At 41.0% G+C, this 16,548-nt stretch overlaps 1 protein-coding gene across 1 annotated transcript; it reads right to left on the bottom strand.

Moving 5' to 3' along the window:
* Positions 1-911: 911 nt before the first annotated feature.
* On the bottom strand, positions 912-16,315 carry LOC129813593 (tricarboxylate transport protein B, mitochondrial). Its single transcript, XM_055865931.1, has 9 exons — positions 15,939-16,315; positions 6,060-6,167; positions 4,880-4,979; positions 4,647-4,785; positions 4,451-4,535; positions 3,530-3,634; positions 3,305-3,420; positions 3,118-3,191; positions 912-2,886 (listed from the first exon to the last, which is right to left on the bottom strand). The coding sequence occupies exons 1-9, from the start codon at positions 16,048-16,050 to the stop codon at positions 2,772-2,774; spliced, it is 954 nt and encodes a 317-aa protein (XP_055721906.1). The 5' UTR covers positions 16,051-16,315; the 3' UTR covers positions 912-2,771.
* Positions 16,316-16,548: the final 233 nt, after the last annotated feature.

Raw genomic sequence — 16,548 nt, 5'->3', positions numbered from 1 at the left:
CAATTGTTATCTGACATGGCTAATTGAGTGACTGTCAGTAACCATGTTTCAATCCACAGTTTTCAAGCGAGTAAAGTCTGATCATATAAAAAATGATCGACAGCTGTGATGGAAACGGGAAGTTTCGGTGTAATTTTATAAATGCCGACACATAATTTGTTCGTTCGACATAGTGGGATATTTTTGTGTCTGTAAAATGTATTATACGGTTAATGTCAATGGAATGCCTTTATGCCCAAATATTGATATAACCATCATATCGAAGTAAATTTGGAGTCACGCTCCCACTACGACTCAGGAAACTATGCAGTTTATTAGGCTACAGATGACATTAGTTAAGATGAACTTCACAGGGTGGTGAAAGTACAAGGTGATGGTCTTGATGCTCCTTTCCATTAAATATCGAGGGTCTTATTCTGGTGATACGATGATCGATGCTTGACTGCCGTTTGACAAATAAAAATATTATCGTTCTTACCCATAATAATCTCATCATGTAGACTATACTAGATAGTATTTCTATAGTATACTATAGAAATACTATCTTATTACATTAAATATCTTATTGTCCTTGTCTATTACTGTTCAGTACTTTGTCATGTATTTGTACGTTTTATGTGGATCCCAGGAAGAGCAGCTGCTGCAGGCTAAACTAAACAAGAAAACCCTGACAGCCTACCCGCACTGTAGCTGCGAGCTGTTGGTCAGCGCGCATGTCTCAAGACCAAAGCAGGCACATTCGCTATTTAATGCAATAGTTTTTGTGACAAACCTATCGGTAGAGTTAAAAATGCTATGGAAATAAAACGTTTTATTCGGTACATGAAAACTTAAGTGAAAAGGTACATTTTGTGTGCACTACGTCATCACACACATTTTTATCCGTCGATTTAGTGGAAATACACCACCAGTGGGAAAATGACCATATTTTATTTATGCAGATTCTAGAATATTCACATGAAAATCTGTCGCCAATTGGATGGAAACATAGCTAGTGACTGTTATAATAGAAAAATTGTTGATGCACTACCAAATTTTGAATTTGCACCTTGTGTATTCTAACTCTCAACAGTAAACTGACAGCTGGAATGAGTTTATGCTGTTTATGCCTGGAGCCGCCCTGAATATGAATCTAGTCATTATAAATTAAAAAAATCAGTGTCCACACCCCCTCCACACTACCAAGAAAATATGTAATCATAAATTGTAAATCAAAGACATTTATACATACTCTATAACTGACAGGGAACATTACCAGACAACATCTCATCACATTGAATTACTCAAGGCTGCATTATGATAGTGTCTGGTGAGTTATACTGTCAACTAGTACCAGTATATCTAATCATATTTGCCAATAAAAACATCTCAGCAAGGCCTCATTGCACTGTGTTACTGTCTATATTAAATAAAAACAATTCAGTTATTGTATCATATGACAGTAATGAAGAACTGACCCAGTTAAGACATACAACATTAAACATTTCAACATTAAACATCTTATACCAGATTTCTAAAACAATCATGAGATACACTTGCAGGCACTTTCATACAACATTCAACCCACCCAAATAAACAATCATTATGTAAATATATTTCTGATGTTTCACATTTGCAATTGCAAAGTTCATCACCCTCACCAGCATCATCTCAATCTTGGTCATTGTTTTTATGGAATTAACTTTAAAAAGTGTTGGTGCATTCTGCAGAATGTCTGAGTATACCGTATGACATGTACATCTCTGTATTTGACGAACACCACAAACAGGCTATTCACCACTACAGAATTAGTAGAATGAGTAGCAATTAAACACTGAGTTCTAATTCTATGGTCACAACAATTATGGTTACTACATATAGGGTGCGTTCGTAAATTCACTCTGGCTATCTACTCCGATTTCAGAGCACTCTGGTCTGAGTGTGCCACAGAACAGAATAACTGACGAATTTACAAAAGCACCCATAATAGTGTTCTACCATAAAGATATCTCTGAATATAACAATCTATAAGGCATTGTGATGTAATAGCACTCAGGTATGTAAAGCAGCTAAAACATTTCAGACCTGCATTAAACCTGGACAATAAAACTCATATGACCCGTGAACAAACAGGCATGTCTGTTATACTGCTATTAGGGGAAAACGATGGTCTCTACCAGACCCATTTCACCGGGTAATACCATTTCCTGGTAAATGTACACCGTGGCCCTTGAAGTTAAAAGCCTCTGTGATCCTCCTCTGTTTTTTCAAGTGTTTTCTGTTGATCTACATCACATCATTTGGGGTTTTATAAGTATCATTTCATTTTTGATTAAGTCAAGTATGTTAACGTACAACATAAGATTATAATAATAGCCATCAGTGAACTGAAGCACCGTCTGTCTACGACACTTCTCTGGAATGACACAGTGTTCCCATATTTCAGTCACTTAGGCCCAATCCCTCACCTTACCCCCTGTGCCCTTGCTAAATCCCCCTTGCAGATCTTAAGATCAAAGACAGTAGGTATAAACAATATGATAGTAGTGTTCCCATTAGGATCATATAGCACCCTAGGTGAAGTGCACATCAAAGTAAACAAGGGTAGGGGACAGAGAACAACTTTCTGGAATGAAATACAGAGAGTCATGTCAGATCTGTGAGGAGGTTGCTAGTCATGGATAACCTAAGGAAAGGGCAAAAGGATTGGGTTTGGAATCGGGTCATAGTTATGATGTTAACGGGCCTTCCCGGCCGTTCCCTGCTCCGCTGGTCGTCACGGAAATGTGGTCTTAGTCCGTCTTCCAAACTTTGTTGAGGACCTTCACCACCTCCTCATAGATGATGAAGACGATAGCTACGTCCATACACACCCTGCCCAGCCTGGGGACTGTACCCTTATAGAACCTGGGGAGAGAGGGAGGAAAGAATGAAGGAAGGAAGGAAGGAAGGAAGGAAGGAAGGAAGGAAGGAAGGAAGGAAGGAAGGAAGGAAGGAAGGAAGGAAGGAAGGAAGGAAGGAAGGAAGGGAGGGAGGGAGGCGAAGGGCAGACACATGGTCAATACCATTATCGGTCTGATAAAAATAGATGAAAATGAGACAGGAGGTCACAAAGTTAGTATGTACAGAGATACTTACGCTTTAGGTCCCTCATGCTTCATGATCTTAACGGCACAGTCCAGGGTGCTTTTGTACTTGTGAGCCTCCAGACCCTGTTAGAGGAGAGACAGACGGGGTTCACTTAACAATATGACACAATACATGTATAGAGAAAGATCTACAATTCACTGCATGTGACCAGGTCATTAATCATGGCAGTGTCTACCTGCATCCTGGTTTTGATGACATCCAGAGGAGTGTTTCCAAACACACTGACAGCTCCAGCGAAGGCTCCGAATGCTCCCGTGACCAGAGGGTTAATGGCCTTGTTAGGGTCATCACCTAGGAAACGGACAGGGAGAGACAGAGCAGTGAGACTCTCTGGATACACACACACAGGTAAACAACACACACATAAGACAAGGATTCATATTAAGTCGGTCACACACACCTTTGTACCAGTTCCTTAGAGAGGTCATAACGTAGAAGCGGATGGCCTGGTTGGATCCCTGTTTCAGTACCGTGGCTGTCAGACCCTGGTACGTTCCCCTCAGGCCTGGAAGAGACATAGACAGCACAACACCATAACACATCAACACACAGCCAATAACCATCCCACCACCTTACGGCCAATTACCATAAAATAACCATCCAACGGTCATTTCAGATGGTGAGACCAGAACAAATAACTGTCCAGCAGATAGCAGTAACTACTCCCTCTTCCCTTCACTAGTCTCTTTCAACCAGTGGAGAATGACTCCCCTCTCATTGAAGCCACGGAATTTCAAGGCCAAACTCGGTACCACAGATAGAACAATGAGTCAGATATTTCACCGGATGTATAAGTGTATAAGCATCCGCTTGGTGTTTCCACTCACTACCAAATATGGTGATGAGAGGAAGGCCAGTGGCCGGCAGTGGGAGAAGACATAGCGAGATGGATTTTGGCTGACATAATGCTAACTTTCTCATTGAGGAAACATTTTTATCTCAATACAGTTTTTTGTTCCCTAAACCAGAATCTGTTACGAATAGACTGGACTAAGTTTTGTGGATTTTACCCTTTGCCAAAGAAAAAAAAAATGCAGTTTAGAAAGAGTGCAAGGGCGAATTGAGTTACTGCACATCACAGAGTAGATGTTCCCTAATGGAAATATGCAAATACATGCTAGAACGTGCCAATAGGATCTCGTTAGCTCGTGCTTGGCTCTGCACCCCTCCTTGCTTGTTCTTCCCACTATGACTCATTTGTTGCCATTGGAAACGACAGGCTGCCGTGTATCTTGGATTAGTTATAAAAATTGGCGGTATTGTTAGCAGAAAACCAGATCCCCCTATTAGGTGAATGGAAAAATGTCAATCATCGTGTTACCTTCTGTTCTGATGATCTCCCTGACTCCATGGAAGAATCCCCGGTACTTTGGGTTGGCTGACGACTGGTCATGGATGAACTTTACCTGAAATGACACAAGTGGACGACATGGATTCAAATTATATACAGATCTTTATTGAAGTCGACACATGGAAATAACTGTTTAGGATTTCTTAAAACATTTTAAGACACATACCTTGACTGTCTCCATGGGGCAGACCACCACCACAGCCTCAGCCATTCCTGCCCCCAGACCACAGAAAAGACCCCGGGTACTGTCCAGTTTCCCATTCTCATCACGCATCTTATTACTGAGGAACTCAAACATACCAAACCTGATAGAGAGAGCGGTTGTCAGGGACATAGAAAAGATTTACAGAGACAGATAAACAGTGTGTGGTGTAGTGTGGTTGTATGTGTGTGTAGTACCTGACAGCTGCTTTAGGTATGGAGCCATAGAGCAGTGAGCTGAGCCCTCTGTACAGACCCCTCACCCCATGACCGTCTACCGTCTGCTTCACACAGTCAACTACAGGGAGGGAAAGGAAAAGGGACAGAGAGAATCAGGGTGAGAAAGGACAAACATACACAATCAACTGCAGATATTTCAACTCGGCTTGAGGTATTTTGTGCATAGTGTTTTGTGCACGTTACATGTGGAACATTCAATAGTATTAACAAAAAGTAATGCATGGATATAGGAAAGTGTTAGTGACAGTCATGGTGCTTGCATCTACGTAGGTTGGCATTTGTTGTCATGACTCATGTACTGGAGGCAGCTCTGCAGAGTGGTCACTAGATGGCACAGCCACAAAGTCAGCAAATCTGATTTTATCCCGAGTGGCGCAGTGGTCTAAGACAATGCATCTCAGTGCTTGACGCGTCACTACAGACCCTGGTTCGATTCCAGGCTGTATCACAACCGGCCGTGATTGGAGTCCCCATAGGGCGACGCACAATTAGATCAGCTTCGTCCGGGTTAGGGTTTGACCGGGGTAGCCCGTCATTGTAAATAAGAATTTGCTCTTAACTGACTTGCCTAATTAAATAAAGGTTAAATAAAATACATAAAATAAATAAAAAATGGTTTTACCACACTGCTAACCTAACCTTAAATTAAGACCAAAAAGCAAACTTTTATCTTCATAAATATTTACAATTTAGACAATTTTGACTTTGAAGCCAGCCCATCTAGCAGAAGCCGATCAGTTCTGCCTTCAGGGTAAAACTCATGACAATAAACAACTTGCAGCTTCTACAGTTAAGAGTTCATGAGTATGAACTCAGAACTGACTGACAAACATGTTGCTCCAGAGCAGCTCCAGGCCAAAGTCCACTGACTCTAAACACACAGATAACACAGCTAGGCACCCCCACACACACATCAGGAAAGTGTAGAGCCAGTGTAGACCCATTTAGTACAGATCCCTGGCTCAAGGCTTTTCATTAATCTGCCAGGTAAGGTCTACTGCAAACAGCTATCTCTGTTTCAATGTGTGCCAATGATGGACTGTTAATGCTATTACTGGTAACAATATAGGAAATCATGTAAAAGTAACGAAATAATTCACTTTCCTGTTTGGGAGAAACTGTTGGAACAGATACCCACCAATGCCTTTATATCTGGGAGGGTTGGCCTTCTCATCCAGCTGCAGCTGAGTCTTCACATACTCTGTAGGGAATGTAATACAGATCTCTATTCCTCCAGCAATACCACCTAGAGAGAGACAGAGTGTTATGGTTGGGCTGATCACTATACCCCCTGCTCAATCTGAAACAGACACAAGTTCTCAGTTAAAGGTACAGTGCCCCCCAAAAAGTATTCATATCCCTTAACTTATTCCACTTTGTGTTAGACCGAATTCAAAATTGATTCAATAAAATACAATTCTCACCCATCTACAAACAACACCCCATAATGACAAAGTGAAAACATGTTATTAGATATTTTTGCAAATGTATTGAAAATGAAATAAAGAAATATTTAATTTACATTAGTATTCACAACCCCGAGTCAATACTTTGTAGAAGCACCTTTGGCATCGATTACAGCTGTCTTTCTGGGTAAGTCTCGAAGAACTTTCCACACCTGGATTGCGCAACATTTGCCCATTATTCCTTTTCAAAATTCTTCAAGCTCTGTCAAACTGGTTGTTGATCATTGCAAGACAACAATTTGCAGGTCTTGCCATAGTTTTTACTTAAATGTACTTGAAAATCTAACTAGACCACTCAGGAACATTCACTGTCTTCTTGGTAAGAAAATTCAGTGTATATTTGGTCTTGTGTTTTAGATTATTGTCCTGCTGAAAGGTGAATTCAACTCACAGTGGAAAGCAGACTGAACCAGCTTTTCCTCTAGGATTTTGCCTGCAATCAGTTTATTTTTTATCCTGAAAAACTCCTCAGTCCTTAACGATTACAAGCATACCCAGATCACGATGCAGCCACCACTATGCTTGAAAATATTGAGAGTAGTTTTCAGTAATTTGTTGTATTGGATTTAACACTTTGTATTCAGGGTAAAAGTACATTTTCATTTTCTGCAGTTTTACTTTAGTGCCTTGTTGCAAACAGGATGCATGGTTTGGAATATTTGTATTCTGTACAGGCTTCATCTCTTTTCACTCTGTCAATTAGGTTAGTATTGTGGAGTAAGTATCATGTTGTTGAACCATCCTCAGTTTTCTATCACAGCCATTAAACTCTAACGATTTTAAAGTCACTATTGGCCTCAGTGAAATCCCTGAGCAGTTTTCCTTCCTCTCCGGCAACTGAGTAAGAAAGGACGCCTGTATCTTTGTAGTGACTGGGTGTATTGATACACCATCCAAAGTGTACTTAATAACTTCACCATGCTAAAAAGGCTATTCAATGTTTTTTTATTTTTTATTAATCCATCAATAGGTGCCCTTCTTTGCAAGGCATTACAAAACTTCCTTGGTTTTTGTGGTTTAATCTGTGTTTGAAATCCACTGCTCGACTGAGGGACCTTACAGATAGATAATTGTATGTGTGGGGTACAGAGATGAGGTAGTCAATCAAAAATCATGTTAAACACTATTATTGCACACAGAGTGAGTCCATGCAACTTATTATGTGACTTGTTAAGACATTACCCCCAAGGAACTTAAGGCTTGACACAACAAAGGGGTTGAATACTTATTGACTCTAGATATTTCAGCTTTTCGTTTTTATTAAAGTTCCAAAAACATTATTCTACTTTGACATTATGGGGTATTGTGTGTAGGCCAGTGACAAAAAAAACAACTATATTTAATCTATTTTAAATTCAGGCTGTAACAACAAAACGTGGAAAAAGTCAAGGAGTGTGAATACTTTCTGAAGGCACTGTAGATGGGTCTTCTCTGCTAGCTGAATGTCATCCTTTTATGTATAGCATGTGTTATTACTGCATTCACAAATAAAATGTAATAATATTATAAATAATAAAAGTGTTTCAATAACTTAACAAATTAAAAAGATCAACAGTGTAGGAGGACTTTTCTCTGTAACTGTAGTTGTATTGGTAACCTCATGGTTCCACCTTAACAGCAGTAGCTCCACACATCTGCAGTTGAACAGCAAACAGAAAGAAGGTCTCTGATTGGTTAAACTGGGATTCTGCCCACAGTATACTCCCCTCTGTGCTGTTCCTGATCAGTGGGGGTGTGACAAGTCGTCTCTAGTTACCACAGCCACAGTCATAAACCTGCCTATTTCTACAATGTATCTTCTTTAAATGTGATTTTAAACCTAACAATAACCTTAACCACACTGCTAACCTTATGTCTAAGCCTAACCTTAAATTAAGATCAAAAATCTCATTTTTGTTTTCATTGATTTTTACGATAAATCCAATTTTGACTTTGTGGCTGTGGTAACCGGAGTTCTTCACTGGAACAGAGAAAGTAGTACACACATAGGGTGCATTCCTCTGCCCGGGCGTTAGTGACGCATGCCAGATCTTACAACGCCTGGATAGGTATTTTACATATCAGCTAACCACATCACACTGTATGTTATAGCAATCTGGCGCCCGTGGCACAGTCAATGATGTGGCACACAACCAGCAACAGCACTTCTTCAACCTCAGGAGGCTGAAGAAATTCGGCTTTGCCCCCGAGCCACACCCTGTTCCCCCCGCTACCATCTAGAAGGCGGAGACAGTACAAGTGCATCAAAGCTGGGACCGAGAGACAGCTTCTATCTCCAGGCCATCAGACTGTTAAATAGTCACCACTAGCCAGCTCCCACCCAGTACACGGACCTGAACTTTAGTCACTGTTACTAGCCGGCTACCACCCCGTACTCTACCCTGCACCTTAGAGACTGCTGCTCTGTGTATATAGTCATTGAACTGTATTCTAGTCAAGGCTTATCCTGTATAACTACTGCTGTATACAACTTTTCTATTCATATACTGCCAATAATGTCTATACAAACCATCATGTACATACAGTTGAAGTCGGAAGTTTACATCCACCTTAGCCAAATGCATTTAAACTCAGTTTTTCACAATTCCTGACATTTTATCCCAGTAAAATTCCCTGTCTTAGGTCAGTTAGGATCACCACTTCATTTGAAGAATGTGAAATGTCAGAATAATAGCAGAGAGAACGATTTATTTAAGCTTTTATTTCTTTCATCACATTCCCAGTGGGTCAGAAGTTTACATACACTCAATTAGTATTTGGCAGCATTGCCTTTAAATTGTTTAACGTTTAGGGTAGCCTTCCACAAGCTTCCCACCATAAGTTGGGTGAATTTTGGCCCATTCCTCCTGACAGAGCTGGTGTAACTGAGTCAGGTTTGCGGGCCTCCTTGCTCGCACACGCTTTTTCTGTTCTGCCCACACATTTTCTATAGGATTGAAATCATGGCTTTGTGATGGCTACTCCAATACCTTCACTTTGTTGTCCTTTAGCCATTTTTCCACAATTTTGGAAGCATGCTTGGGGTCATTGTCCATTTGGAGGACCCATTTGCAACCAAGCTTTAACTTCCAGACTGATGTCTTGAGATGTTACTTCAATATATCCACATCATTTTCCTGCCTCATGATGCCATCTGTTTTGCAAAATGCACCAGTCCCTCCTGCAGCAAAGCACTCCCACAACATGATGCTGCCACCCCCGTGCTTCACGGTTGGGATGGTGTTCTTTGGCTTGCAAGCCTCCCCCTTTTTCCTCCAAACATAACGATGGTCATTATGGCCAAATAGTTATATTTTTGTTTCATCAGACCAGAGGACCTTTCTCCAAAAAGTATGATCTTTGTCCCCATATGCAGTTGCAACCGTAGTCTGGCTTTTTTATGGCGGTTTTGGAGCAGTGGCTTCTTCCTTGCTGAGCGGCCTGACGGCTGCGTGGTCCCATGGTGTTTATACCTGCATACTATTGTTTGTACAGATGAACGTGATACCTTCAGGCGTTTGGAAATTGCTCCCAATGATGAACCAGACTTGTGGAGGTCTACAATTTATTTTCTGAGGTCTTGGCTGATTTCTTTTGATTTTCCCATGATGTCAAGCAAAGAGGCACCGAGTTTGAAGGTTGGCCTTGAAATACATCCACAGGCACACCTCCAATTGACTCAGGCTAATTGACATAATTTATCAGAAGCTTCTAAAGCCATGACATCATTTTCTGTCATTTCCCAAGCTGTTTAAAGGCATAGTCAATTTAGTATATGTAAACTTCTGACCCACTGGAATTGTGACACAGTGAATTATAAGTTAAATAATCTGTCTGTAAACAATTGTTGTAAAAATTGTGTCATGCACAAAGTAGATGTCCTAACTCACTTGCCAAAACTATAGTTTGTTAACAATAAATTTGTGGAGTGGTTGAAAAACGAGTTTTAATGACTCCAACCTAAGTGTATGTAAACTTCTGACTTCAACTGTACATGTATATACTTATATTCCGGACTCTGACATTGCTCATTCTAATAATTTAGATATTTCTTAATTCCTTTATCTTTATTAATTTTTTTGGGGGGGGGGGGTTTGCTTATATCGTCAGGTATTTTTTTTTTTTTAAATAGCCTAGTGGTTAGAGCGTTGGGCCAGTAACCGAAAGGTTGCTGGATCGAATCCCCGAGCTGACAAGATAAAAATCTGTTGTTCTGCCCCTGAACAAGGCAGTTAACCCACTGTTCCCCAGTAGGCCGTCATTGTAAATAAGAATTTGTTATTAACTGACTTGCCTAGTTAAATAAAAGGTTAAATGTATTAACTAAACCTTTAACCTTTAAGGAAAGTCAGTTAAGAACAAATTCTTATTCACAATGACGGCCTACCCTGGCCAAACCCGGACGATGCTGAGCCAATTGTGCGCCGTCCTATGGGACTCCCAATCACGGCCAGATGTGATACAGCCTGGATTCGAACCAGGGACTGTAGTGATGCCTCTTGCACTGAGATGCAGTGCCTTAGACCACTGCGCCACTCGGGAGCCCAGTGGCACTGCACTGTTGGGGCTAGGAACATAAGCATTTCGCTACACCTGCAATAAAATCTGCTAAATATGTGTACGAGACCAATAGAATTTGATTTGATGCATGCAACGTCTTAGCAGGGGACCGCGAGCTAGAGCTACACACACTCAGTGACAGAGTCATCACAGACATATAGAGTTTGTCGCCGGTAGCAACCTAAAATTTATTTGATAATTTAGCATTCTCAACCACTGATCTCTAACCAGTTGTAACTAGGCTAAACACTCACCATGGAAAAATCTGTTAGATTTGGAGTTGGGAAAGCTGACCCTAAACTTGTGTGTGTGTTTGGGAAACGTCCTGGTTGAACCTCAACCACAACCCCATGCTGCTGCTTCTGAAAGAGACATTTGTTGAGGCTCTGGACTCCAAGCATGCATTTCACCTCAACACACAGACATGCTGGTCCGTCAGTCCCACACAGCAACACACAGACATGCTGGTCCGTCAGTCCCACACAGCAACACACAGACATGCTGGTCCGTCAGTCCCACACAGCAACACACAGACATGCTGGTCCGTCAGTCCCACACAGGAACGGACATGCAACAATCTCCACAAACACACAAACTCTCACACAAATGATCTTGCTATTACACAGTAGGTTCGAAATTCTGCCCAGTACCTTCCGTCATAAAGTTAGATATTTATAATTAGACATGTCTAACGGTTTCCTCATAACAGGACAGGAGAAAGACAACCCGTTTGTCAGGTCTGACTACTGAGATTGTAATAGTCTCTGGGCTAATAGACAGCTTAGCTGACTGGTCTCTGGTGGGAGGGAAACATTCGAGCACACACACTTATTTTCTTGCAAAGGAAAGTGTGCAAGCAAAACACGCTGAAATAAATGCTCGTGCAACAATGATACTTCAACAAGAGTTGCCTTTTGAACTGACCTACTACAACTCTCTATGTTGAGAAAGAAGGGCTCAGAGTTAAGGATAAGGAGCAAGCCAAAATACTGCATATCCAGATATAACGTAATCTGTGTAGATGAGGGTGTTGAAGACCATAGTTTATGCTCAACAACATTACCAATTAATTGATTTACATTTATGGCACATTTTACTGGGTCTCAGTGCTTTGCATTCTATGGGGGTAATCAAGTACAAAAAATGCACTAAAAAGTGAAGAAAGAAAATAGAAAAAATAAATGAAATGACAACCCTACCTTCAGCATGCGCCCCTGGCCCTGGTCTGAGCTGGTCGGGTGAAAGGATGTTGTAATCCAGCTGCACGTGTGCGTGTGCTCTCTGAACTGCAGAAGTGTGTGGATTTATACTGTGTCATCATGGTTCATGGATTCAGTAACACAGCACTGCACTGCAGGCCCCAGCTCCCTGCCAAGCACTCACATTATTGGGTGAATCTCACTGGATTCCTTTCATCTCCTTTCCTTCATTTTGGTTTGACTGTGAAAGCACTTACTGGTAGACATCCAATCATATTGCTCTCATCTATTCTGTGAGTTAAAATGAGTGGGCCCCTATAACTCACGTTTCACTCCAGGTGAAAGCATAGTAGTTGACTGACACCGATACACCTAAAAAAAAAGACTGATGTCTTGAGATGTTGCTTCAATATATCCACATCATTTCCCTTCCTTACGAGGCCATCTATTTTGTGAAGTGCACCAGTCCCTCCTGCAGCGAAGCATCCCCACAACATGATGCTGCCACCCCCGTGTTTCACGGTTGGGATGGTGTTCTTCAGCTTGCAAGCCTCCCCCTTTTTCCTCCAAACATAACGATGGTCATTATGGCCAAACAGTTCTATTTTTGTTTCATCAGACCAGAGGACATTTCTCCAAAAAGTACGATCTTTGTCCACATGTGCAGTTGCAAACCGTAATCTGGCTTTTTTGTGGCGGTTTTGGATCAGAGGCTTCTACTTTGCTGAGCGGCCTTTCAGGTTATGTCGATATAGGACTCCTTTCACAGTGGATATAGATACTCTTGTACCTGTTTCCTCCAGCATCTTCACAAGGTCCTTTGCTGTTGTTCTGGGATTGATTTGCACTTTTCGCACCAAAGTACGTTCCTCTCTAGGAGACAGAACGCGTCTCCTTCCTGAGCGGTATGACGGCTGCATGGTGTTTATATTTGCATACTATTGTTTGTACAGATGAACGTGGTACCTTCAGGCATTTGGAAATTGCTCCCAAGGATGAACCACACTTGTGGAGGTCTACAATTTATTTTCTGAGGTCTTGGCTGATTTCTTTTGATTTTCCCATGATGTCAAGCAAAGAGGCACCGAGTTTGAAGGTAGGCCTTGAAATACATCCACAGGCACACCTCCAATTGCCTCAAATGATGACAATTAGCCTATCAGAAGCTTCTAAAGCCATGACATCATTTTCTGGAAAATTACCAAGCTGTTTAAAGGCACAGTCAACTTAGTGTATGTAAACTTCTGACCCACTGGAATTGTGATACAGTGAATTATAAGTTAAATTATCTGTCTGTAAACATTTGTTGGAAAAATTACTTGTGTCATGCACAAAGTAGATGTCCTAACCGACTTGCCAAAACCATAGTTTGTAATCCATAGTTTGTGGAGTGGTTGAAAAACGAGTTTTAATGACTCCAACCTAAGTGTATGTAAACTTTGACTTCAACTGTATATAATATTCAAAAATTATAGTACCTAACATCCAATTTGGACCAAATGTTTTGCTAACAATGAGTAAGACATGAGGAGTCCAAAGAAGTGGTCAAAAGCCCTACACCTCAAGCCAATCCCACCCCAACAATGAGTATATAGTATCATTACTCTATCTTTGACAAGTAGTATGGAGCTGCGGTTGGGAGTATTGTTTCTTCATCCTATGTAATATATTCTCAGCAACAACAAAAACATATGTTTTATTCATGTTTAGAGAAATTAGTCATTGAATTTGTTGGGTTTATGTCCCAAATTACATACTGGTTTTCTTACAAGGTAAGTTTTTGAACCAGGTATGACAGCAACCCATTCTTTGGTTTTGTTTACCTGGCCACTGATTCAAATGCTAACTTTATATAATTTGTGGCACAAATCCAATGCAAGTCAATGGTACCTATGTTAGCATTTTTGCGCTTTATATCCAAATCATCCATAAGTTACACAATACATTTTTAGATACTTTAGGAAGATTTGGACATGAAGCATGAACATAAATTATTTCAGAAGAATCTGAGACGGTGGGTGTCAAAATCCATTTTTTTGGTGCTTTTTGAGGTTGAACAACACTTTTGCAAAAAGCAAGATAAAGAAGCAATATAGGCAGTTAGCTGAGGGCATACATTTGTGCCTATCACCCACAAATGCCCTCAGCTATCACCCACGAATGCCCTCAGCTATCACCCACGAATGCTGATGTCAGCTGGTCCTTTTGTGGCAGTACTGAAATGCAGTGGACATGTTTTTGGGAGATTCAGTTCATTTGCATGGCAAAGAGGGATTTTGCAATTAATTGCAATTCATCTGATCACTCTTCATAACATTCTGGAGTATATGCAAATTACCATCATACAAACTGAGGCAGCAGACTTTGAAAATGTATATTTGTGTCATTCTTGTGTCCCACCCACCCACCAACCCCTCTTTTACGCTACTCTCTGTTCATCATATATGCATAGTCACTTTAACCATATCTACATGTACATACTACCTCAATCAGCCTGACTAACCGGTGTCTGTATGTAGCCTCGCTACTGTATATAGCCTCGCTACTGTATATAGCCTGTCTTTTTACTGTTGTTTTATTTCTTTACCTACCTATTGTTCACCTAATACCTTTTTTGCCCTATTGGTTAGAGCCTGTAAGTAAGCATTTCACTCTAAGGTCTACACCTGTTGTATTCGGCGCACGTGAAAAATAAACTTTGATTTGATTCTCAACTTTTGGCCACGACTCTACTCTGAGAAAGGGATAGAACAGCCAACCATTATCGCTGTTGGCACCAAGTGTTCTATAAAATTCAAACAAATTCTTTCCTAGATTGGAACTTTGTAAATGTTTTGTGTCTGAAATCAAGTTTGCCAGATTCTGTAACTTTAGTGTTATGGCACACTCCACTCAGCCCCCATTCCTGTGAGAGGAAAGCCTGCCTAACTTCCATTCATAAGCCATGTTAACCGAGCTCTGCTGGACTGAGGAGAGGGGGATTCAGTAGGATCATGGAGTCAGTAATTATCAGAGAAAAAGGACCACGACATGTATCTAATTAACTCTATACACCCTGGAACTTTCAGCCAGAGCATGTGTCCTTGATTAGAACAGACACACCGCTAGCTCACACACACACATTGAAGTAAAGGCTCAAAGGGCAAATTGATAGTAGTAATTCAACAGATGGAGCCAAAACCATAGTTAAAGTGAGTAGGATTTCGCTGAACACTTCGAGGTTACTACAGTTTAAAGACAACCCAGGCTTAGACATGGTAGACTCTTATTTTAGGTTTTATTTCCAAACTATTTAATACTGTCTTGTATTCCTTAAGTCTCATATGCGTTCAATAATTATCATATTGCAGCATCTTGTCAAGAACAGCACATGATATGGGTTGCTATATTGTAATCTAAGTCTGACTCTCGAAGATACCTTCATGAATTGACGCTAAAGGTAGTTAGCGTCTATGAATGGGTCACTTACTCCCTAGCAACTGAATGACATGTAGTTCATGACTAAATGAAGAAAAAAAAATACTGAATGGATTAGTAGACTCTCAAATAACTCACTACACTAACAAAGCTCACCTCACCACTCCCATAGCAAGCACTATAGGCAGGCAATCATGTTTAAATATATTGCTACAATATAACAAACTGCCACTCGACAAAAGTAAAAAGAAACCCATGTAGAATACCCTGCATTGTCACAGTGACAATGACTTGCAGTGTTAGAATGTAGCAATGCGCTGGAATGAGCACTGTATGAAAATGTGAAACAAAGTATCAGCAGCTTACACAAGGAAAGATGAATGACTTCATCCTTACCTGCTAGAATGGCTTTGCCCGGGTGGGTGAGTTTGGCTTTCCCTGCAGGCGCGGCTGCCGCCAAACAGCGGGGTCTGTGGAAGGGACTCACAAATGTGGGGTTCCCGGACATATTGGCAACACTCGCCCCCCAAAAAACAACCTAGAACTTGTTCTATTCTACGACGACACTCGTTCTCTCTCCCGATTGTCAGCCTCCGTGCACTCTACTGCTCTGTGCACGAATTACTGTGCGATCACTTACAAAGGCGGTGTTGATCATTGTACTTGGCACAGTACAAAAGCTAATGTTGAATCTGCACTTTTGACAGGCGAAGTTTCCTCACTCCTCCATTGCCAGTAGGCTAGTGTATCGGCCCATCGTGGTCTGTGTTTTTAGGGCGGGGCGCGGGGTTTTCACCCTCATAAAAGCGCCATATTTTTCACAAACGCAAATCCGATTTAAGGTGGAACGGGACTTGGTTTTATATTCACACATTCAACAGACATTTGCCAAAAGCCGAAAGCCATTTAACAATGTAAAAATCTATAACTAATTCACCGTTTGTCACAGAATCGTCAAACTACATATGATTTATTCTATATATGTCTAGCATACTTTTACAACCTT

This window comes from Salvelinus fontinalis, chromosome 2, assembly GCF_029448725.1.
Source record: "Salvelinus fontinalis isolate EN_2023a chromosome 2, ASM2944872v1, whole genome shotgun sequence".
Lineage (NCBI taxonomy): Eukaryota > Metazoa > Chordata > Actinopteri > Salmoniformes > Salmonidae > Salvelinus > Salvelinus fontinalis.
This window is presented reverse-complemented; position numbering and strand designations above follow the sequence as displayed.

Coding starts and splice junctions, on each gene's coding strand:
- LOC129813593 (XM_055865931.1), bottom strand. CDS start 16,050: ATGTCCGGGAACCCCACATTTGTGAGTCCCTTCCACAGACCCCGCTGT. Junction 4,536..4,646: donor GCCCCATGGAGACAGTCAAG/GTATGTGTCTTA, acceptor GTGTCATTTCAG/GTAAAGTTCATCCATGACCA. Junction 2,887..3,117: donor AAGCATGAGGGACCTAAAGC/GTAAGTATCTCT, acceptor CTCTCTCCCCAG/GTTCTATAAGGGTACAGTCC.